At 43.4% G+C, this 24,512-nt stretch overlaps 1 protein-coding gene across 2 annotated transcripts in view; it reads left to right on the forward strand.

Moving 5' to 3' along the window:
* LOC140735318 (ras-related protein Rab-26) overlaps nt 1-24,512 on the forward strand; it is a 464,020-nt gene that overhangs the window by 43,357 nt on the left and 396,151 nt on the right. Inside the window, exons 1-2 of one of the 2 annotated variants that reach the window (XM_073060212.1) lie at nt 1,342-1,814; nt 5,968-6,078. The exons of the other annotated variant lie outside the window; for it this stretch is intronic. Coding sequence (XP_072916313.1) covers nt 1,623-1,814; nt 5,968-6,078 — 303 coding nt within the window. The 5' untranslated portion in view covers nt 1,342-1,622. Of the gene's footprint in view, nt 1-1,341; nt 1,815-5,967; nt 6,079-24,512 lie in introns of those variants that run through there. 2 annotated transcript variants of the gene reach the window in all.

Below are 24,512 nucleotides of genomic sequence, written 5' to 3' on the forward strand. Positions count from 1 at the left end.
AAAGACAGGATGTTCCAAGTCTTCCACCAAAGCGCTGGGGATTCTCTGTAACTAAAACAACTGGTGCCCTTGTGTAAAAGTGCACAGCTTCAAACTAAGCAAATTTCCAAACAGCTGATGCCATTTGGCTTCCTGTAGCCAGATTTCTTCAGAATAAAGGTAGACTTTTGCTATATTCCAATAACTTTGCAGGAGAAGATGTCCCAAGATGTCTATTTGGACTAGTCTTATTTGCTTGCCATTTGGCCAGCATTTCTATAAAACTTTCATATGCACTCAGTGGCCACTTTATTAGATACTCCTGCTCATTAATGCAAATATCTAATTGGCCAATTATGTGGCAGCCACTCAATGGATAGCAATATGCAGTCGTGGTCAAGAGGGTCAGTTGTTGTTCAGGCCAGATATCAGAATGGGGGAATAAATGTGATTTAAGTGACTTTGACTGTGAAATGATTGTTGAAGCCAGAAGGGGTGGTTTGAGTATCTCAGAAACTGCTGATCTCCTGGGATTTTCACACACAACAGTCTCTAGAGTTTACAGAGAAAGCTGTGAGAAACAAAAGAAACATCCAGTGAGTGTGACAGTTCTGTGGGTGAAAGTGCTAATGAAAGAGGTCAGAGGAGAATGGCCAGACCAGGTCAAGCTGACAGGAAGGTGACAGTAACTCAGCTATCCACGTCTTACAACAGTGGTGTGCAGAAGAGTATCTCTGAATGCCTAACACATTAAAATTAGAACTAGAGGGGCTACAGCAGCAGAAGACCATGAGCATACATGCAGTTTCCACTTTATTAGGTACCTCCTGTTCCTAATAAAGTGGCCACTAGTATTAGATTTCTCTACCTGGGAAAACGACTCTGGCCTTGCACCTTACCTGCGGCTCTCATGATCCTACATAACTCTGTAAGGTCAGCCTACCTCAGCCTCCTTCACTCCAGGGAAAAATGTCCCAATCTATCCAGACTCTCCGACCTGCTGTTCCAGAGCCAGGTGGGAGTCTAATGGGCCTCAAATTTTCAAGCCATTATCTAATTATTATATTAATCCTCGTAAGATCTACCTGAGAGCAAATTGGTAGCCACGTTTCCTTCATTGCAACTTCAAGGAAGTAGTGCATTGACTGTAAAGGGGTTTGGGACATCGTGAAGACACGCCGTCTGTGGGCGTGTTTCTTTAACGGACTATGATCAGCTCTCAAAGGGTTAACCAGCAAAGGTGTATGATGTTTACAGTTAATTTTACGGTGCCCCGCCCATATCTCTGCGTCCATTGGACAATCTCCTGGACCAGGAGCAGACATACGCTTTGCTGGTTTGCTGGCCGTCTTGTCTGTCAGTGTAGGGTGGGCGTGGCCGTGCTCGGAGCGAGCGGGTAGCGCGTGTAGGGAGCAGGAATCCGGGCTGTTGGTCAAGTCGCTGCCGAGATGTTCAGGAGGCACATCCCAATTTTGACAACAGACATGATCCCTCCAGCCAGGTGAACAGCAAACACTGCAGTCACCACAGAGCTCCTACGTTGCACAGCTTGCTGGAGGATAGACGCTGCAAACTCGCGAACTGTTGTTTTTTTTTAATTCATAAACTCCTCCCCAGTTGAAAGGCTGCAGATCACATCCGAGATGTCGAGGAAAAAGACACTAAAGAGCAAAGGTACCTCGTCTCCCACCACCACCTTACCGGCAGGACGAAGCAAAGAGCAGAAGAAGTCGGCGAAAGCCAACTCCGGGGCCCAGGGTCCGATTAACGGGGTGGCCATTCCAAACAGACCATCCCTGAGTAACAGCAGCGAGTTTTATGACATTGCATTTAAGGTTAGTTCTTGCCAGGGAGCCTGGCAGATTTGTGGTCGTTTCTGTGTGTTTATCGAAGGATTTATTGCATGTGTTCATGTGTTTGCATGACACCATTTCATGGTCAACACTCACCTGGATATAGAATTAAAAGCTGACAGAAACTGAGGTTATTTTAATCAGTCAACAGCCTCTGCGCTGTCAATATATATATATATATATTGTCTTGAGTTGCTGTTTTGACAGGGAATGTACAACAAAGAGACAGACCATTCGGTTTAACTCTTTGTGCTCCCAACGTTGCTTGACACCCCGCATCACTCGGTGTTTAACTCTAGAGAGAAGACTCAGACGCTGACTCGGCTTTTTACCACCTCACTATCTCGGGAGATGCTAAATGAAGCAAGATCACGTCGATCCATTAGCCCGGACTCCTTCGGCAGCCCGCAGTGCAGATTGGGACCATTCATCCCGTTTTGCCTGTACTATCTCTGAGAGAAGTTCTCTCCAGTAAACCCCACCCACTTTTTCCCCTTCACATTTCCGTCTTGTGTTGTGCACTTTGCCCCCCCCCCCACCTTCACACCGATCTTACGTAATTTCAACCGTTAAATTGCCAGAAACCCCAGGGTATAAACTATAGAGCCCCGTCAGTTGGGTTATGAGGCTTATCAAGAAGGTTATGTAATAGGCAGCGATAACAGAATCCACCGTATAGCGTGCCCGTTGAAGGGCCCCTGAGAATTGACCGATTGTTTCCTGGTTGGATAGCAAACGTTGCCCAAGTGTTGCAAATCTGGAATGAAAACTCGTCTTATTCAGTATCAGACAGCCCATTAAAAGAGGAGATTGAAGTATTCTAGTCCTCGGGGAGCTCCGTTAACTCTCCTTGCCAACCTTGGGGTCGGTTCATAACTGAAAACCTCACAATGTCATCAATGGAGGACTGAGAAAGTGGGTCAAATCCCAACACTGAGGGCAAGATTTTCATATAATTCTTTGAAGAAGTCACGGTGCCGAATGTACTGGAGGAACTCAGTGGGTTAAGCAGCACCTGAATTTTCCTCCCAAAAAGGAATTTTTGAAATTTTGCTGAAATCCTGTTGCAGCCAGAACCAATTTATGAATTTTCTGTTTCTGAAAGGTGCCGACATATGGTAGTTTTTTTCCAACTGCGGTCTGCACGCGTTTTGCTGAAGTTCCCGATGAGTTGATGAGATTGTTGCTGTGTTCCACAGCGAGGCGAAGTTAGACGCTGCCAGAGTCCCTGATCTTCACAGATTGGAAGGCATTCACTTCTCATTTGCAGAAGAGAGACTCTAGTGTAAGATTAGGAGTCGGCCATTTGGCCTGTTTGTCTGCTCTCTCATTCAGTAGGATCCACCTTAGTGCTTGTCCCATTATCCTTGATTCCATTTCTATCGAAAATCCGTTTCAACTACTCAATAGCTGAGACTTTTGGGTGACAATGTTCAAAGATTCACTATCTTCTCACTGAATGAGTGACCCATTATTTTGAGACTGTCAACCCTGTTCTAGACTAGGCATTCAGATGGAAACCCCTCCTTGCATCTGCCTGCCAAGGCTTTCCATGGACCAATGACAGGATGGGGAACAACAGAGCAGTTGCCCGTGGGCTAGTGGGAGGATGGGGAACAACAGAGCAGTCATCCATAGGCCAATGGGAGGATGGGGAACAACAGAGCAGTCACCCATGGGCCAATGACAGGATGGGGAACAACAGAGCAGTCATCCATAGGCCAATGGGAGGATGAGGAACAACAGAACAGTCATCCATAGGCCAATGGGAGGATGAGGAGCAACAGAGCAGTCATCCGTGGGCCAATGGGAGGATGAGGAGCAACAGAGCAGTCATCCGTGGGCCAATGGGAGGATGGGGAACAACAGGGCAGTTAACCTGTGCATATAGATAAATTAACTTTGACATTCCCCCCACCATACTTTCCTCCAATAACCCTAAAATTATGTCCCCCACAGTACTGGCCATCTCTGGCCTGGGAAAAGGTCCCTGGCTGTCCACTTGATTTATGCCTTTTATTGTCTTGTGCACATCTATCAATTTGCCTCTCATTCTCCTTCATTCCAAAGAGAAACTCTCTTTTTTGCTCAGCCGATCCATGTAATAGACAATTTCTAATCCAGGCAGCATCTGGTAAATCTCCTCTGCACCCTCTCTGAAGCTTCTAGATCCTTCCTATAATGAAGTGACCAGAATGGAACACAATCCTCCATGTGGTCTAACCTGGTTCCAGGTTCCAGTTCAGTCACTCAGAGATGCATGGTGCTGTTACCTGTTGAGGTAACAAGGAGGTTATCCCCTTTTTGCTTAATTATGTTTTACATTTATTGCCTGTGGTCAGACTATAGCCGTTGGGTACAAAATGTTAAAAATCTTATTTCCCTGTGCCCCCTAACCAGAGGACACAGCCTCAGAATAGAAAGGTGTCCTTTTAGAACAGAAATGGTGAGGAATTTCTTTAGCCAGAGGGTGGTGTTTCTGTGGAATTCATTGCCACAGACAGCTGTGGAGGCCAAAGCATTGGGTATATTTAAAGCAGAGGTTGATAGTTTCGTGATTAGTAAGGGTGCCATAGATTATGGGGAGAAGGCAGGAGAATAAGGTTGAGGGGGATAATAAATCAGCCATGATGGAATGGCACAGCACACCCAATGGGACAAATAGACTAACGCTACTTCTATGTATTATGGCCTTATCTCAGTGCTTTCTACTTCCCCCAACCCCAGTCCTCTTGGTTACAAAACTGCTAGTTCTCTCCAAAAGGAAATGGCACTGGATTTTGGAACACCTGAAATTAATGCAGAAAACTATAGAAAATCTAGTGAGAGAAAGGGAGTTAAATTTTGATATGAACTATTATCAGAGCTGGTGACTCTTTGTGGTGGTTGACTTATGGGTAAAGATTTGAAGGAAAATTGATAAGTTTATAAGTAGATAGGGGAAGTTCAAGTTTATTATCTTGGCCATACATAACACTGGGTATAAACACCATGGAAATTAGTGTTCTGCAGCTGTCATTATAAACATAAATTAGCATAACTAAAGACCAGCAGTGGAGATTTACAAGGATGCTGACTGGATTGGAGAGCATGCCTTATGAAAACAGATTGAGTGAACTTGGCCTTTTCTCCTTTTGTAGCGGTGGAGGGTGAGAGGTGACCTGATTGAGGTCTGTAAGATGATAAGAGGCATTGATCATGTGGAAAATCAGAGGATTTTTCCCAGGGTTGAAATGGCTAACACGAGGGTGCATTGTTTTAAGGTGCTTGGAAATAGGTACAGAGGGGATGTCAGGAGTAAGTTTTTCATACAGAGAGTGGTGGGTGCGTAGAATGCACTGCCGGTGAGACGATGTTAGAGGCAGATAAAATAGGGTCTTTTAAGAGTCTCTTAGATAGGTACATGGAAAAATAGAGGGCTACACAGTAGGGGAATTCTAGGCAGTTTCTAGAGTAGGTTACATGGTTGGCACAACATTGTGGGCTGAAGGCCCTGTAATGTGCTGTAGATTACAGCAACCAGCATAATTAAAGACCCCACCCATCCCGGACATTCTCGCTTCTCACCTCATCCATTAATACAAAAGCCTGAAAGCTCTTGCCACCAGACTTGAGGACAGCTTTTATCCTGCTGTTAGAATTGTTCCTTAGTATGATAAGATGGACACTTGACCTGACAATCTAACTTATGATATTGTCTACCCGCACGGACTGTGACCATAGTTGTTCCACTTCATTTCTGCTATCTCTCACTGTTTTCCTTGGACTCCTTCAATGCAAAGCATAATGAATTGATCTGTTACAAACAGTATCCAATACAAGCTTTTCACTCTATCTCAGTGCATGTCACAATAACAAAACCAATTTCAATTCCACCAATACACACCACTCAGTGCAGTACGGTCTGTGTCATACAAGGATGATATCTTGCTCATGTTTTATGCATAGATGTTCAAAGTAGTCTTTCTTTTTTTTAATATAAAAAGAGTTTCACTTTTTATTAATACAAGGAATTCAGGCTGAGAATTCCAGGATAGGCACAACTTGTGGCTCATTACAAAAGTGCACAAGTATTGGTAGCGCCTGCTCCCCGCTCACGTGCATGTTGCAGTAACCATCGCTTGTTTTATTTCAGGTCATGTTAGTTGGAGACTCTGGCGTAGGGAAAACCTGTTTGCTGGTGCGCTTTAAGGATGGAGCGTTCTTAGCAGGAAGCTTTATTTCTACAGTGGGAATTGACTTCAGGGTGAGATGTCCTTGTATTTCTTTATCCTTGTGTTTAAATATGCTGCTCGGACAATGACACGAAGCTCAAGGCACAGAAAAGCACCTGCCTATGAGTTGCAAATTGCACCGACTGCACACATCTATATCTGTTCACATTGATGCCTTTTGCTTGGTGTTTATTGGTATGGAATCTGCCTTGTTGAAGGCACTCTTGTCTCGCACTGACTTTTCCATGTGAAGCATTAAATTAAAAATGTATGTGCAACTTTAAAATGGTTTCTGTCATCACTGCAAAACCAGGAGCGAGTTGCTGAAACTGAAGTTGACTACTGCTGGTAGATGCTGAGAAGCTGAGCCGAGCTCTGAGGTTCAAAGTTCGAAGTAAATTTATTATCAAAGTGTATGTATATATCTATCACCGTGTACAACCCTGAGGTACATTTTCTTGCAGGCACACTCAATAAATCCATAATAGAGTAATAACCATAATGGAATCAATGAAAGACCACAGCATCTTGGGTGTTCAATCAGTGTGCAAAAGACAACAAACTGTGCAAATACAGAAAGGAAAGAAACACTAATAATAAATAAATAAATAAATAAATAAATAGATAACATCGAGAATGTGAACTGAAGTATCCTTGAATGTGAATCCATAGGCTGCAAGGGCACTTCAGTGATGGGGTAAATGAAATTATCACGTCTGATTCGGCAGCCTGATGGTTGAGGGGTCAAACTGTTCCTGAGCCTGGTGGTCTGAGTCCTGGGTTCTGATGGCAGCAGTGAAAAGACAACATGATCTGGGTGGTGCATTGGGTGTGCTTATTGTGGTTGAAACTAGTATAGGGATTGACCGAGGGTGCTGTCCATGGTGATTGATGGGCATTGTCTACTGGGCCACAGAACTGAACTGATCACTAAACACAACCAATGGACTCATTTTCAAGGACTCTACAACTCCAGTTCTCAGTATCAACTAATTAATTATTATTATTATTGCTATTTTTGTATTTGCACAGTTTGTCTTTAACATTTTGGTTGTTTGTCAGTCTTTGTAGTTTTTCATTGATTATATTGAATTTCTTTGTTTCTACTGTGAATACCTGCACAGTATGTGATGACACATAAGTACTTTATGGTGTCATGTAAGTACTTTAATAATAATAGTTGCGTTCAGCTTTGAATTTTGAGGTTGGTAAAACTCCATGGCAATGCCGCCAACAGTGTATGCAGGCGTACTTCTCGTGTTGGAGGGATTCATTGCCAGTGGAATTAAAGACAGGTGTACGAGTCCCCATCTCCAGAAGATCACTTTTCGGTACGTGCCAGTGAGTGTGCAAATGGTATAAAAATGCTTGCGTTCCCATGCCACTTCAGTGACTAATTGTGTTGCAGTTCAGTGTGATGGTTTTGAAATATAGGCAGGTTTATTGGAGCAACTAATTTGTGAAAAGATGATTGGCCAATTAACTACTCGAACAGGTGTGAGTTTTAGACAGGACTTCGGGGAGAAATGCTCGTTTCAAAGCCCCACCATAGCATCTTTGACATCCAAATGAACAGAGTGCCTCTATAACGTTCTCATTCTCTCTGAGTATCATCCAGGATCAAGTCTCCAGCTGTTCAGATCAATTTACTACTGAAGTACCTGCTACCCTAAGATTCATTTTCTTGCAGTCAATCACAGTTGAACAAAGGAATACAACAGAATTAATGAAAAACTACATGTGAAGACCGACTGTGTAAAAGAAAACAAACAGTGCAAATAAAAAATAATAATATTTTCTTAATAACTAAATAAATAATACAGAGATCATGAGTTGTGGAGTCCTTGAAAGTGAGTCCATAGGTTTTGGAATCTGTTGAGTGAAGTTATCCACACTGGTTCAGGAGCTTGATGACTGAGGGATAGTAACCGGTCCTGAACCTAGCCGTGTGGGACCTAAGGCTCCTGTCCCTCCTTCCCAATGGCAGTAGTAAGAAGGGAGCATAGCCTGGAGGGTGGGGGTTCTTGATGATGGATGCTGCTTTCTTGAGGCAGCACTCCGTTTGTATTGGATGGTGAGGAGGGCCTGTTTTGTGATGGGTTGGGCTGTATCCAGCACTTTTTGTGGACTTTTCCATTCTTGGGCATTGGTGTTATGGAAACACCAAAGCCCAGTGTGGGAGCTGATGAATTCCTAATACCAGTCATTTTTGTACTGAGTCACAGACAGCACCTGATGCTAGGGACCATAAATTAAGAGCAACCTTCTGTTCAGGATGAAGAAGGACTGTTTGGTACTGACTCTCACCTGTTAGTTTATTTAGGTTATCCTCTACTGCACATTAACTTCCCTTGATATACAGCCGAGGTAAATCTGACCGTCTTTGTTGGCTGCATTACTTAGAAAGTCAGCCCTTCATCATTTCACTTTTTAATCTTCTACATTCTCCTCTGGCATGCAGAGAGAATGGCTGCCCTGGAAACGATCATCTCCACTGTATTTCAGATAGTCTCTTCAAGTTAGAGGCAGCCCAACAATAAGGATCATGATGGAACCAGAGTGGTGGTTGTCCTCAGAAAGACCAATCTCCATTCTTGTTTCCCTCTCATACTTTCTCTCTGTATCTGCCCATCACCTATTTCTGGTGCTCCTCTCCCTTTCTTCCATGGTCTGTCCTCTCCTATCATGCTCTCCCTTCTCCTGCCCTTTATCTATTTCATCAAACAACTTTCCAGTTCTTTACTTCACCCCCTCCCCTTCTCCTGGTTTCATCTATCACCTGGCACCTTGTACTACCTCCCCCTCCCCCCACCTACTTATTCTGACTTTCCAGTCCTGATAGATAGATAGATAGATACTTTATTCATCCCCATGGGGAAATTCAACTTTTTTTTTTCCAATGTCCCATACACTTGTTGTAGCAAAACTAATAACATACAATACTTAACTCAGTAAAAAAAAATATGATATGCATCTAAATCACTATCTCAAAAAGCATTAATAATAGCTTTTAAAAAGTTCTTAAGTCCTGGCGGTTGAATTGTACAGCCTAATGGCATTGGGGAGTATTGACCTCTTCATCCTGTCTGAGGAGCATTGCATCGATAGTAACCTGTCGCTGAAACTGCTTCTCTGTCTCTGGATGGTGCTATGTAGAGGATGTCCAGAGTTTTCCATAATTGACCGTAGCCTACTCAGCGCCCTTCGCTCAGCTACCAATGTTAAACTCTCCAGTACTTTGCCCACAACAGAGCCCCCCTTCCTTACCAGCTTATTAAGACGTGAGGCATCCCTCTTCTTAATGCTTCCTCCCCAACACGCCACCACAAAGAAGAGGGCGCTCTCCACAACTGACCTATAGAACATCTTCAGCATCTCACTACAGACATTGAATGATGCCAACCTTCTAAGGAAGTACAGTCGACTCTGTGCCTTCCTGCACAAGGCATCTGTGTTGGCAGTCCAGTCTAGCTTCTCGTCTAACTGTACTCCCAGATACTTGTAGGTCTTAACCTGCTCCACACATTCTCCATTAATGATCACTGGCTCCATAAGAGGCCTAGATCTCCTAAAGTCCACCACCATCTCCTTGGTCTTGGTGATATTGAGACGCAGGTAGTTTGAGTTGCACCATATCACAAAGTCCTGTATCAGTTTCCTATACTCCTCCTCCTGTCCATTCCTGACACACCCCACTATGGCCGTCACCCCACTATGAAGGGTCTTGGCCTGAAATGTCAACTGCTTACTCTTTTCCATAGATACTGCCTGGTTTGCTGAGTCCCTCCAGCATTTGTGTGTGTCCTTGGAAAGTTTTGGAAAGGGGGTTGGGGGTTTGGGATAGGGCAAGAAAAGGGAATGAATTAATGGTCTTTCTGTCAGGTCAATGCACCGAGGTATTTTAAGCTGTCTTCACAGGTTGCCATGATAACACAAGTTCACAGGTTCTTATTACTACCATCAGGGAGGAGGTATGGGAGCCTCCTCAAAATGTATTATTCCCCTCTGCCACCAGATTTCTTAATGGACAATGAATCCATGAACACTACCTCACTATATATATTTATGTATTGAACTGTACTACTACCACAAAACAAAAAAGTTTCACAACATAAATCAGTGATATTAAATTTGGCTGGCTGCATCACAGTTTAGTATGGAAGCATCAATGCCCATGAGTGAAAAATCCGACTAAAAGTAGTGGATACGGCCCAGTCTATCACAGGTAAAGCCCTCCCCACCATTGAGCACATCTACATGGAGTGCTGTCGCAGGAAATCATCAGGGAGCCTTACCACTCAGGCCATGCTCTCTTCTCATTGCTGCCATCAGGAAGAAGGTACTGGAGCCTCAGGACTCACATCCCCAGGTTCAGGAACACTTATTAAAGAGCATCATGCTTTTGAACCAAAGGGGGATAACTTCATTCAACTTTACTTGACCCATTGTGAAATGTTCCTGCAGCCTGTGGACTCACTTTTAAGGACTCTTCAGCTCATGTTCTCGATAGTTATTGCTTATTTATTCATCATTATTATTTCTTTCTTTTTGTATTTGCATGCTGGCTGAACGCCCAAGTTGGTGTGGTCTTTCGTTGACCCTACCATGGTTACTGTCCTGTTATGGATTTATTGAGCATGCCTTCAGGGTTGTACATGGTGACTGATAATGAATTTACTGTGAGCCGGAACTTTGAAATTTGATTATGAAAAACATGCCGTGGTTGAATAGTGGTGGAGATTCGATAGGCTGAATCGCTCAGTTCTGCTCCTATAACTTGCAGCATGGAAATGAAACATGTTAGTTTGAACAGTTGAGCACGAATTCCTCAGCATGGCTCTGAGTAGTGGATGTATTTGCATACGAATTATCCAAATATTTATCCTGCAGAGCAGATGTGCTGTCTGATTATTTAATTGAATACTTTGGATAGAAAATACATTAAATGAATACTGGGCAATTAAATGAATAATTGTTGAAGGGCACGTTTAGAAGTTTGAAAGTTTGGCAATTGAAATTAAAGATTAAACTTCTCAGTGTTGGGCTTGATCATTAGCCTTGAGTTCTCTGTCATGATCCTCACAATGTTATCTTCTCTTGCTTACTGCTCATTCATTTCTATTAGCCTTTCTTGCTACTCGTTGGGATTTAAAGCCCAAACTTGGTGGCAAGGATATCGAAAAGATTGCAGAACTATACAGTTATAGGCCTGTTCCTCACTGTATCTCTAAATTAAAAAAAAAGGTCTATAAGTTGTGGACACAGCTCAGCAAAACATAGAAACCAGGCACCCCTCTGTGCACTCTGTCTACACTTCTCACTGCCTCAGTAAGTAGCCAGCATAATCAAAGATCTGACAAACCACAGACATTCCCTCTTCTTTCTCCCCTTCCCCCCCCCCCCCCCCCCCGGTGGATAGAAGATACAAATCAGTAACCAAAATGGTCTTTTTCTTATGGTTTTGTGAATCAAGCCCAATCCCTATGATGAAGGAATAATATACTAATCCATACATCTCTCGATCACTGTATCTCTGCACCAGGACGCTCAGTCTCGAAAACAGTTACTTTCCCCAAGTTGTAAGGCTGATCAACAGCTCCACCCACTAACTCACCCCAACCACCACTACTTTATAATTTACTGTCCGAGTCACCTAACGTACAGACACAAGCGCATCTACCCTTGTTGTTTGATTACCCTTGTTGTTTGATTTCCCACCTTGGTAGAGAGTCACCAGGAAAGCAAGGACCAATGCAGTCATCAATGTAGCAGAAGAAGAATTGGGGAGCATTACCAGGGAAGGCTTGGAACACAGACTGTTCTACATAGCCAACAAAAATGCAGGCATAGTTGGCGCCCATGCGGGTGCCCATGGCTACCCCTCAAGTCTGGAGAAAGCGGGTGGAGCCAAAAGAGAAATTGTTGAGGGTGAGGACCAGTTCTGCCAGTCGGAGGAGGGTGGCGGTAGAGGGGAACTGGTTGGTCCTCTTATTGAGGAAGAAAATGTAGAGAACTTTAAAGCCTTCTTGATGAGGGATCGCAGTGTACAGGAACTAGGCATCGATTTTGAAAATGAGGCAGTCAGGGCTGGGGAATTGGAAGTCAGTGAGGAGATCAAGAGCGTGAGAAGTGACATGGATGTGGGTGGGAAGGGACTGAACCAAGGGGGATAGAGTGGAGTCAAGTTATGAGGATCGGAGTTCAGTAGAGAAGGAGCAGGCAGAGACAGTAGGCCTACCCGGGCTGTCAGGTTTGTGGATCTTGGGTAGGAGGTAGAAGTGAGTAGGGCAATGGACGTGAGTTCTCCAGAGCTGATGAGTTTAATTTTTTCTTGTTTAATAATTTATCTTATTTAATTTAATATTTAATAAATTCACTTATTTAATAATTTCGTTTTGATTCACTACCTCTCCACTGTGATACATCTGAACCATAGTGGAGTCAGAACAAGAACTTTAATTGGCCCTCTTGATTTCCCTGCGGAACAGCACAATGGCGCAGTTAGTCGAGCTGCTTCCTCGCAGTGCCAGTGACGCAGGTTCGATCCTGACCTTTGGTGCTGTCTGTATGGAGTTTACACAGTGAAGACTGCACCAGTTCAATAAGGCTGCTCATCAGTTCCTTCTTTCCCCTCTCCACTTTTGTGCAGGAAATGATATGAAACAATTTTGAATCATAAAGAGTAGTTAGTGATGATCAGTTAATGTTGGCTTTGCATTATTTAAAATGCTTTAAAATTAATTTTAAAGTACGGTTCTCTTATTGATTTAGAGGGTCTTTACAGAGCTGCCTCACTTGGAGTAGAATGATATGTTCTTAATTGGATGATTCTTGTGGATTGTATGGCAGTTCATGTACCCATGAGACCTGTGTGGTGTTTTTTTAAAATGTTCAACAAAAAATCTTTATCAAGGAAAAAATATACTGTTCTTCCCTGAGCATTGTTAAACTCTTGAGATGACATAATTTATTATTGTGAAATCCTGAGTGATTTCTGGGCACGTGCTTCCCCCTCTGTTGTGGTGCGATTTGTTGGAAAGGAGGTACTCTAGCTGCGACAAGACAGATCACACGGCACTCCAATGAGTGATTAGTATGGCTCAGCAGATCATTGGGACTCAGCTGCTGGACTTGAAGACAATTTATAACTCTAAAAGCCAACGGCATGCTCATAACTTTATTAAAGACCCATCCTATCCTGAACACAATCTTATGCCATTTGGTAGGAGATACAGAAACATCTTAGCCAAGACAGTGAGACTGAAAAACAGCTTCTTCCCGCGGGCTGTTGTGCAGCTGAATAAAGCTACACTCAGCTTGTCAATGGCCTTTGAATGTTATGGACTATCAAAGTCACTTGTTGCATGTAAATATGGGATTTTTAAAAATTAAGCTGTACTGCATACATTGTAAATATTTGTTTTGCATGGACTGGAGTAGCACCGTAATCTCGTTGTCTTGAGCAACGGCAATAAAGTTCTGTTCTATTCTATTGATGTCAAATTCAAAGTTGAATTTAATGCCTTAGGTTCATCTTGGAGTGATGGAGTGGAAATGCGTTTCTACCAAAGCAGGTGTGTCTCACCTTCCCTCCGCTCCTGCTTACGGTCATGTGAAACCACGGGAGCAGGTGGTGGATGGTCATATGAGCAGCTGGTGCATATCGCAAGTCCTGGTTATGCGACCTCGGACGCCAGGCAGACAATCTCTGAAGTGGATCCATAATTGACTGGGTTCACCCGTCTTGTAAAGACTCTTCCCAGAAGAAGGCAATGGCAAACCACTTCGGTAGAAAACAAATTGCCAAGGACAATAGAGTCATGGAAAAGTACAGCACAGAAATAGGTCCTTCGGCCCATCTAGTCCATGCCAGACCATTTAAACTGCCTACTCCAATCCACCTGCACTGGGACCATAGCTCTCAATGCCTCTATCATCCACGTACCTATCCAAACATCTCTTAAACATTGAAACTGAGCTCGCATTGGAAAGACCATGATCGCCTACAACAGGATGCATAACAAGTGAACGATGCACATCAGGTGCACTGAAAACTTCCTGCAGCAGCATTACTGACATATAGAGCATTCACAACAAAGCATAAATTAGAAATAAATTGTACAGTTTTTTTTTGCAATTGAAGTTCTTTCTGGTCAAAGCATTAGTGGTGTTGCTAAACTGTAGTGATCAGGGTGTTGTGATTGGGGTAAGATCTGAATGGTTGAAAGGGAAGGGAAGAAAGTGCCCTTGACCTGGTGGTGTGAGCTCTTTAGGCTTCTGTACTTCCTGCCTGATGACACAGGGTGCAAGAGGAAGGATTTAACAGCTCGCTGGGAATTGTTGGTGCTGAAGACACACATCATCACGGTGTCTTTTCTGCCTATTTTGTTTTTGTTTGAAGATTGAAGAGGTTTCGGGGAATTCAGTGTGTAGAGATGTGGGTTAGTATATCAAAGGAAGGGAAGGGAATACGAATGTCTGTGAGATACTGAGAAGTGTTGTGGAACAGGGGGATTTTGGTGTATGTGTCCACAGATCTCTGAGGCTGGCAGAGAAGGTAAGAGCTTTAAGAAATTCTGTGGAAAACTACACTGTATTTGCTGTGGAATACAATATTAGTTGAGGAATAGAATATTAGAACAAGGAAAAATGGTGGCTATTTATATACAGTGCTAGATGGGTCACATCTGGGTTAGATTTGTTCACTGAACGTAGACAGATCTCGTGTTACCACCCTGCTCTAATATTCTTCTCCTTAACTGACACAAAAGAGTTTTATGTTGCCCTTCTTCATCAAGTTTGGAATCAGATTTATTATCACTGATTTAAATGTTGTGAATTTTGTCATTCTGCAGTAGATTGATTTGCAGGGCATAAGGTCAGTGGCAGAGCAACTCTCCCTGGATGCTGCCTGACCTACTGAGGATCTGCAGTGGTTTCTGTGTGACAGAGCCAGTCGTGCTGTCCACTACAAATAGATTTTCTAAGTGATTAGTACACAAAGGCATTTCCTCCTGAGTCAAAGCATTTGCCTTGATTCCTTCCCTGATGATGGAATAGTTGGATTTTGAGACTGAAAGCCAAAAAGTCTGCGGATTAATATCTGATTATGCCCTCCTCTCATTACTACAAATGAGGGAGGAGATACAGTAAGGTGTAGACCCCACTCAATATTTTTGGAACAAATTCTTTCCCTCTACCATCAGATTTCTGAACAGACAATGGACCCATGAGCACTACCCTAGTTTTTGCACTATTTATTTTTCTATATACTCCTTATTGTAAGTTCTAGTATATACTATGTATTGCACTGTATCACTGCCGCAAAATGACAAATATTCACAATGTAGTATGTCCATGATAATGTACCTCATTATGATTCTGGGTTGGGAAAAGGTTCTGGATTTTGAGCATTTTTAGAAGCAGTCACACACGGTTAGACAAAATCTTATCTTGATGAATCCAATCTCTTTCTTGTTCTCCTATATTCCGATGTATTCCTCTTCACCATCGTACTTCATCCTAGATCCAAAACAAAATTGCCTTTCTCATCACCCTCCATTTGTAGCCTCCTCTGCCAGTTGTAAGGTGTAAAGGGTTCTGCCTAATTTCCCTTCCAGCATTTTAACTTTCAAGTGCTAATTCAGCTCTTCAAAGTCATAAAAATTAACCCACACTTGGTGACCTACAGTGTCTTCCACTTAATGATCTCAACTTTTTAAATCTTATTTTCATGTCTCTGTCTCTGTGCTTGCCTCCCTCTCTCCCAGCCTCTCCCCTCTCTCCATAACCTCCTATCAGCCTTGCAGTTTTCCTGGAATTTGTGCCACTGCGTGTCTATCCATTGAATTCAGTTGATTGGTTGCTCAGCAGCCGTACTTCCAGCTGCCTTGAAGATAAGCTCTGGAATTCACCCCTGACTTCTCCTTTCTCTCTCCCTCTCTCCCTCTCTCCCTCTCTCCCTCTCTCCCTCTCTCCCTCTCTCCCTCTCTCCCTCTCTCCCTCTCTCCTCTCTCCCTCTCTCCCTCTCTCCCTCTCTCCCTCTCTCCCTCTCTCCCTCTCTCCCTCTCTCCCTCTCTCCCTCTCTCCCTCTCTCCCTCTCTCCCTCTCTCCCTCTCTCCCTCTCTCCCTCTCTCCCTCTCTCCCTCTCTCCCCTCTCTCCCTCTCTCCCTCTCTCCCTCTCTCCCTCTCTCCCTCTCTCCCTCTCTCCCTCTCTCCCTCTCTCCCTCTCTCCCTCTCTCCCTTGTGCTTCACCTTATCCCTTTGCAGTCCTGCTGCCCCTCCCTGTGTGACTTGGTGTCAGGTTATTTTAAATAACGTCTTCATGAAGTGTCTGGACACAATTCCATAAGATAGAGGCACAATGCAGACACTGTGTCTCGGTGCAAGGAATCCACAGGAAATAATTAAAGGTTTAATTTTTAAAGTGATTTTTTAAAAAAAAAATTTGTTTGGTGTGCTGTCAGGTTTTTTTTGGTATATACGAGTGTAGCTAAATCAGTATACTTGGTTATTTTTAAAAAGAGTTCTGGCATGAATCTGCAGTCTGCAAATAGTGCAGTTAAATTGAAGTCAACAATGATAACATCGCACATAGTCATGCACAAGATAGTTATTATGCCTTTATTTCATCCTTTTTTATTAGGGCCATTCTACTTTCAGTCTTTTCTCTTTTAAAATATTCAAGGTTCATGGTTGTTGTGATCTTTCAGTATACGAGAACAAAATGATTGTTACCCCAGATCCGATACAGCATTAAATACAAAATTAGCATAGAGAACACTATAAAAAACCACAATAAATATAAATGTGAGAGTAATCCTATAAAACATGAGTGTGGCCACATACCTGTACACGTTTGGGTGGTGAAATGGAGATGTGTCTTTACTAAAGGAGGTGTAAGGCACTCCTTCCCTCCACCAGCCTGCAGGTCACCATTGGCATTGGGCAAGGTGTAGCACCTGCTTAGCCCCCTGGGATCAGGGTCACGTGAACCCATGGGAGCAGGTGGTGGATGGTCATATGAGCAGCTGGGTCATATCAAAAGTCCTGGTTATGCAACCACTGATGCGAGGCAGACAATCTCTGAGGAGTATTGTGAGTGGCTGGGGTCACCCGCCTTGTAAAGACACTACCCAGCAGAAGGCAATGGCAAACCACTTCTGTAGAAAAATTTGCCAAGAGCAATCATAGTCATGGAAAGACCATTTTGATGTGGCACATAATGAGCAAACGAACATGTACGCAGTACATAAGATTAGTTGACATATACATGTAGCCTGATTATATGTACATAATCACAACCTGCAGTGTATGTATATAAGCTGATTTTATGTCTATATGGTTATAAATACGTAACCATATGTTTTGTGCAGGAGTATCTGTAAGTAAGGTGGCTTTGACAGGAAATGACAAAGTGACTCTTGGCAAGAGGAAAGTTATATATCTTGGAATATTAATCCCCAGATTTAATTAGTCTCTGTAATGGGTCGGGTTAAATAATTTTAATTCCCATTCCCATTCCACTGTGTCGGACCATTGCCTCCTCTTGTGCCGAGTTGAGGTTACCTTCAGGGTGGAGGAGCAGCACCTTATTTCATCAGGGTACCCTCCAACCTGATGGCATGAATATCGATTTTCTCCTTCCACTAAACATTTTCACTGCCCCCACCCCATCTATTCCCCACTCTGACCTTTTGCTTCTCTTCACTTACCTATTACTTCCCCCTGGGTCCCCTCTTCCTTCCCTTTCTCCTGTGGTCCACCCTCCTTTCCTATCTGATTCTTCCTTCTCCAGCCATTGACCTTTCCTACCCACCTGGCTTCACCTGTCACCTTCCAGCTAACCTCTTTTCCCCTTCCATCCCCCCCCCCTCCACCTTTTCAGTCTGATATCTTCCCCCTTCCTTCTCCATCCTGAAGAAGGTTCTCAGCCCGAAATGTTAACTTTTTTTCCTTTTCCATAGATGCTGCCTGACTTGCTGAGTTCCTCCAGCATTTTGTGCATGTTGCTGTGGATTTCCAGCATCTGCAGACTTTCTCATGTTTGTTGGTTACAGATTCCTGTTGGCGCCGTTTATAGATCTAGCTTGTTATGGATGTTGCATACATTCAGAAGAAGAGCCTTCAATTTTGTGCTTTTACCAATTATCGCTGCCCCATGTCTAATTGGTGATAAACTCTTGAATGCTCTCTCTTCCTGCTGCACATTTTCCATTTAACAAACTACTTGGTCATGCCACCGGCTGCTGTCTGGAAGATCCCACAAGCAAATGTGATTGGTTAATGGTTGTGCAGCATTCTTTACACACAACAGTCAAGAAAGTGCACCGGCACTCCTATTTCCTCGGGAGGCTGGATAAATTGGCATGTCCCTGTTGACCCTCACCAATTTTTATCGATGCGCCATAGAAAGCATCCTGTCCAGATGCATCATAGCTTTGTAAGGCAACTGCTCTGCCCGAGGCTGCAAGAAATTGCAGAGAGCTGTGAACACTGCTCGGCACATCACAGGAACCAGCCTCCCTCCGTGAACTCGATATTTTTTGCTGCCTCAATTAAGCTGCAGAATAACCAAAGACCCCCCACCCCCCCCCCCCATGGATATTCTCCCTTCTCCGCTCTCCTATTGGGCAGAAGACACAAAAGCCTGAAAGAAGGATGCTTTTTTTTTTGCTGTTATAAGACTATCAAAGAATCCCTTAGTACAGAAAGATAGACTCTTAGCCTCACAGTCTACCTTGTTATGATCTTGTGTCTTATTGTCTGCTGACACTGTCCTACCTCTGTAACTGTGACACTTCATTCTGCATTCTGTTACCCTTTTCCTTGTACTACTTCAAGTTACCAAGGTTATTTGTTTTATTTATTTAGAAATACAACATGGTAACAGGCCCTTCTTTACAAGCCCGTAACGCCCAATTACCGTCATGGTAGTGTAGTGGTCAGTGAGACACCATTACAGCTCGGGGTGTTGGGGTTCAATTCTGGTGTTGTCTGTTAGGAGTCTCTCAACATCCTCTCCGTGGTTTTCCCCGAGTGCTCCAGTTTCCTCCCACAGTCTGAGGATGTGCTGGGTAGGTTAGTTGGTCATTGTAAATTGTCCCGTGATTAGGTTAGGGTTAAATAATTTTGTTGGGGGTTTGCTGGGGTGGCATGGCTCAGAGGACTATAAGTGCCTACTCTGGGTGTGACGATAAATAAATAAATTACATGGATGTGATCAAATAATTTACTAACCGCTACAGCTTCGGAATGTGGGAGGAAACCTGAGCACCTGGAGGAAATCCATGCGGTCACGGGGAGAACATACAAACTCCTTACAGATGATGTGGAATTGAACTCTGGTTGCTGGTGCAGTAAAAACAATACATTAACAATGTACCTTGCTGCCCAGCATGCAAAAACAAGTTTTTCTCTGTACCTCGGTACATGTGACAATAATAAACCAATTTAGCCTAAATTCTACATGGTTGATATTGCTGGTGGAACACAGCAGGCAAGGCAGGATCTATAAGGAGGAGCACTGTCAACGTTTTGGGCCGAGACCCTTCGTCAGGAGTTGTTTGAATTTCCAGCATCTGCAGATTTCCTCATGTTTGCTTTTTATTATCATTGATATATGTCATGAAATTTGTTCCATTTGCAGCAGCTGTACAGTGCAATACATAAAAATTTTCTTTCAGTTATAAAAGGAATATATAAAAAAATAAACACAAGAGATTCTGCGGATGCTGGAAATCCAGAGTAACACATAAAAAATGGTGGAGGAACTCAGCAGGTTAGACAGCATCTATAGAGAGGAATAAATAGTCAATGTTTCAGGCCAAGACCCATCATTGAGACTGGGAAGAGTGGGGGGGCGCAGAAGGCAGAATAAAGGGAGGGGGGAGGGGAAAGAGGAAAAAAAACTGGCAGGTGAGGTGGGTGGGGGAGGGGAGAGTGAGAAGCTGGGAGATGATAGGTGGAAAAGGTAAAGGGCTGAAGAAAAGGAATCAGGTGGGAGAGGAGAGTGGACCATGGGACAAAGAGAAGGAGGAGGGGTACCTGGGGCAGTGATGAGAAGAAGAGGTAAAGGGGAGCCAGAATGGGGATTGGAAGAAGAGGGAAGGGGGAGTGGGGGAAACTTCCTAGAGGGAAGACGAGTTGTCGCTCCTACACCCCAAGAGTGGCCTCATCTTGGCAGTAGAGGAGGCTCTGGATTGCCATGCGGGAATGAGGATTGGAATTAATATGGCTGGCCACAGGGAAGTCCTGCTCGTTGTGAGAGGTACAAAAGTGCTCAACAAATCTATGTTGGGTCTCACCACTGTAGATGAAGCTGCTTTCGAGAGCATAGGATACAGTAGATGAGCCCAACAGACTTTTGCAGATAAAGTATTGTCTATATAAAAAGAAGTAGCACAAAAATAGAGCAAAATAGTAAAATGCAGAGTTTTAACATTGAAAAATAAACCCTTTTTTGAGATATTCCTTATTCCCAAAGAGTGAGGTTCGGAGGTTTGGCATTGAAAAATAAACCCTTTTTGAGATGCTCCTCCATCTTAATTTTTAAAATTAGTTAAGTCTGGAAAAAATCAAGTACTTTATCAGCTTGTCTTCCTTCTCTGTTCCCTCATCTGTTATGGAATGCTGAGACATCACACGTTAAACCTCGAAGTGTTTGCCTGTTTACATTTCCTTCCTAGTCACTTCAACTAGCGACGTGTTAGTCTTCTGCTTTGCAAGATGTTGCACTTTGAGCATTGAATGAGATCTTCAACTAGTCACTCTTAACATCTAAACCCTGAAATTGTCCTAGACTTGCTGCTGTTATGATAGCTGGTGAAATGATGGTGCGATTGGTAGGGTTGTCAGCCGAGCTCTATTTTGGTTCTGAGTTGCAGATTGACAAACTGGATTATAAATAAGTGGATGGACTCTGCCTGAAGTGCTTGAGTAGGGTGCACTCTTACCTTTGAGTCAGAAAGATTTGGGTTTGAATCCCACTCTGGGAAAGTGGTTATCTTATAAGACCGTAAGATGTAGGAACAGAATTGGGCCATTTGGCCCATCACGTCTGCTCCATCATGGCTGATTTTTTTTTCCCTTTCAGCCCCTTACTTATGTAAGCTCTCAAAATATAATACTAAACTCTGTGAGCTTTTACGAGACACAAGAGATTCTGTAGATGCTGCAAATCTTGAGCAAGAAACACAAAATACTGGAGGAACTCCGCAAGTCAGGGACCATCTATTGAGGGGGACAAACAGTCAACATTTCAGCACAAAATTTGTCATAGCGAAGTGTGGCACAGGAACAGAACTTTGAGCTCATTCAGTCCATGTTGAAATCATTTAAACTACCTACTCCCATCGACCTGCATTGGGACCATAGCCCTCCATACCCCTACTATCCACGTACCTATCCAAACTTTTCTTAAATGTTGAAATTGAGTTCTGATACATGACTTGTGCTGGCAGCTCATTCCACACTCTCATGACCCTCTGAGTCAAGAAGTTTCCCTTCGTGTTCCTCTTAAACTTTTCACCTTTAACCCATGACCTCTGGTTGTAGTCCCAGCCAACCTCAGTGGAAAAAGCCTGCTTGCATTTACCCCATCTACATCCCTCATAATGTTGGCGATTTTGTGGCCTGATAAAGGGTCTCAGCCCAAAATGCTTACTGTTTTTTCCCCTCTATAGACGCTACCCAGCAAGCTTATATGGTATAATACTGAACTCAGGGAATTTTAAGAAGCAGACAGACAGACATACTCTATTGATCCCGAGGGAAATTGGGTTTCGTTACAGCTGCACCACCAAGAATAGTGAAGAACTATAGCAATATAAAACCATAAATAATTAAATAATAATAAGTTAATCATGCCAAATGGAAAAATAAGTCCAGGACCAGCCTATTGGCTCAGGGTGTCTGACACTCCGAGGGAGGAGTTGTAACGTTTGATGGCCACAGGTAGAAATGACGAGAGCACAAGAGATTCTGCAGATACTGGAAATCTTGAGCAGTACTCACAAAATGGTGGAGGAACTCAGCAAGTTGGGGAGCATCCATACAGAGAGAGAAACAGTTGACATTTCAGACCAATTCCCTTAATCGCAACACATTTTGGGGGGGCGGGTGTGATTGGTCAAGGTAAATGAAAGATTCCCTTCCACTATTTTCACAGTAAGTTGTCTTGCTCATGCACTGTTAAACTCGGGTCCTCTTTTCATAGATATATGTAACTTGCATAAATTTTTAAAAAACCTATGGTAGCCAAGGAATTATTCATCAAAAGGAGCTTATTAAGAATGCTTAAGTGAATGGCAGGATGATTGTAGATAGGAAATTCAATGATTACGGGAATCAAATGGAAGAAAGCATGGCTGATACTGATAGGATGGGAGAAAGAATAGCAAATGCCAGAAAGCCGGGCAGTGAGGTTTGGGAGGAAGGGTGGGGTAAGACCATAAGACATGGGGGTAGAATTAGGCCATTCATCCCATCAAGACTGCTCTTCCATTCCTGATTCATGGCTGATTTATTATCCCTTTCAACCATATTCTCTTGCCTTCTCCCTGTAACCTTTAATGCCCTTACTAATCAAGAACCTATCAAACCCTACCTTAAGTATGCCTAATGACTTGGCCTCCACAACCATCTGTGGCAATGAATTCCACAGATTCACCAGCCAATAGCTAAAGAAGTTCCTCCTCATCTCTGTTCCAAAGGGATGTCTTGTTCTGAGGGTGTGCCCTCCTATCCTAGACTCCATAAGTGTAGGAAACATTCTCTCCACGTCCACTCTGTCTAAGCCTTTTAATATTTGGTAGGCAGCGCTGGAGAAACCATTTGGAAGGTGTGTTGCAGTTAACAGGGAGAGGGGCTCTGTGTCTTGAGTGCACACCTAGTTAAGTCGTGTGTTTATCATTTGTTTAATCTTGTTTTGTAATGCGGACAAATTTATCAAGTTTATTGAGTGTTCATTGTTGCAGTTTCTGTAGCTTGGGTGACGTGGATGAGTACTTGTTCGATTTGCACGTGAGTGAAGTGTTCCATTGCTTACTTGTGAATAAACAGCTGCTGTACTTGCCCACAATCAATATCTGCTGCTTCACTTACTGAACCCCCAAATCTGCTTTAAATTGATAGAACAAAAAGTGTTCTTTTAAAAAAAAATTGAATTGACATTTGGTGCTGTTCAACCTGGGATGTTCTTTTCACCAAAAACTTCCAAATGGAAGTTTAAAGAAGAAGCAGTGTTTTTAATGTGGGCATTTTGGCCAACGACAGCATTTATTACCTATGCATAATTGCCTTGAAGAGAGCGGTAGAGGGAAAGAGTGATGGGGGAGGGTATCGAGGAGGAAGAGAGGGAGAGTGACGGAATTTGTGATGGGACAGAGGGAAACAGAGAATCTCTTGGAATATATTTTATTCTTTCTTTCTTTCTTTCCCTGGGTTGAACTGTCTAATACCAGAGGGCTTGCACTTAAGGTGAGGGGAGTAATTTCAAAGGAGATGTGAGGGGCAAGTTTTGTTTTAACCTGAAGAGTGGTGGTTGCCTGGAGTGCACTGTCTGGGGTAGAGGTAGAAGCGGAAACATTAAGGGCTTTTTAAGAGACTTTTCATGAGGCACATGAATGTGAGGACTGAATGGAAGGATATCGATACTTTGTAGGCAGAAGGGATTAGTTTATTTGGCCTTTGATTACTAATTTATTTGGTTTAGCACAATATTGTGGGCCAAAGGGCCTGTTCCCTGTACTATGCTGTTCCATGTTCTGTTATTTATTAATTGTGGTGTACATGTATAAGGTTGAGTGAACTTGAGCTTCAGAATGCAGTCACAACGGGCCAGATGGCCTAATTCTACTCATGTGTCTAATGGCACACTTAATTCTGGTGAAGGTACTCCCACCTTGGGCAGGGGATTCCAGGATTTAGAACCAGTGATGAAGGGTCAGCTTTCTCTCTGTCTCAGGCTGGGGGATTGTAGAGGGGAATACCCAAGGCTGTTCCCGTGCACCTGTTGCCCTTGCCCGCATTGGTGGAGGTCACAGGTTTGGAGATGCTGTTGGTATTACCTAGCCAAGTCACTGCAGAGCCTTTTGTAGCTATTGTGCACCAGTGTTGGGGGGGGGGGGGGGGGGAACAAATAAAGATAAAAGATTAGTCACGTGAACATCGACACCTACAGTGAAATGCTTTGTTTGCGTCAGCGCTTGCCTGGTCTTCCTCCGGGTGCTGTGGTCTCCTCCCACGTTCCAAAGGTGTACTGGTTTGTTGTGGGCATGTTGGAAGCATGGTGACACTTGCAGGCCGATCCTCAGACTGTTTGATCATTCATGCAAAAGGAGAACTTTTCTGTGTGTTTTGATATACACTCTATAGGACAACTATCTTTTTCATACGCAATCTGTGACCTATTCTTGTCGCCACAAAGATATGGCAGGATGAAGCCAATTAGATGCAGTACCTGAGC

The sequence above is a fragment of the Hemitrygon akajei genome, chromosome 11 (genome assembly GCF_048418815.1).
Source record: "Hemitrygon akajei chromosome 11, sHemAka1.3, whole genome shotgun sequence".
NCBI lineage: Eukaryota > Metazoa > Chordata > Chondrichthyes > Myliobatiformes > Dasyatidae > Hemitrygon > Hemitrygon akajei.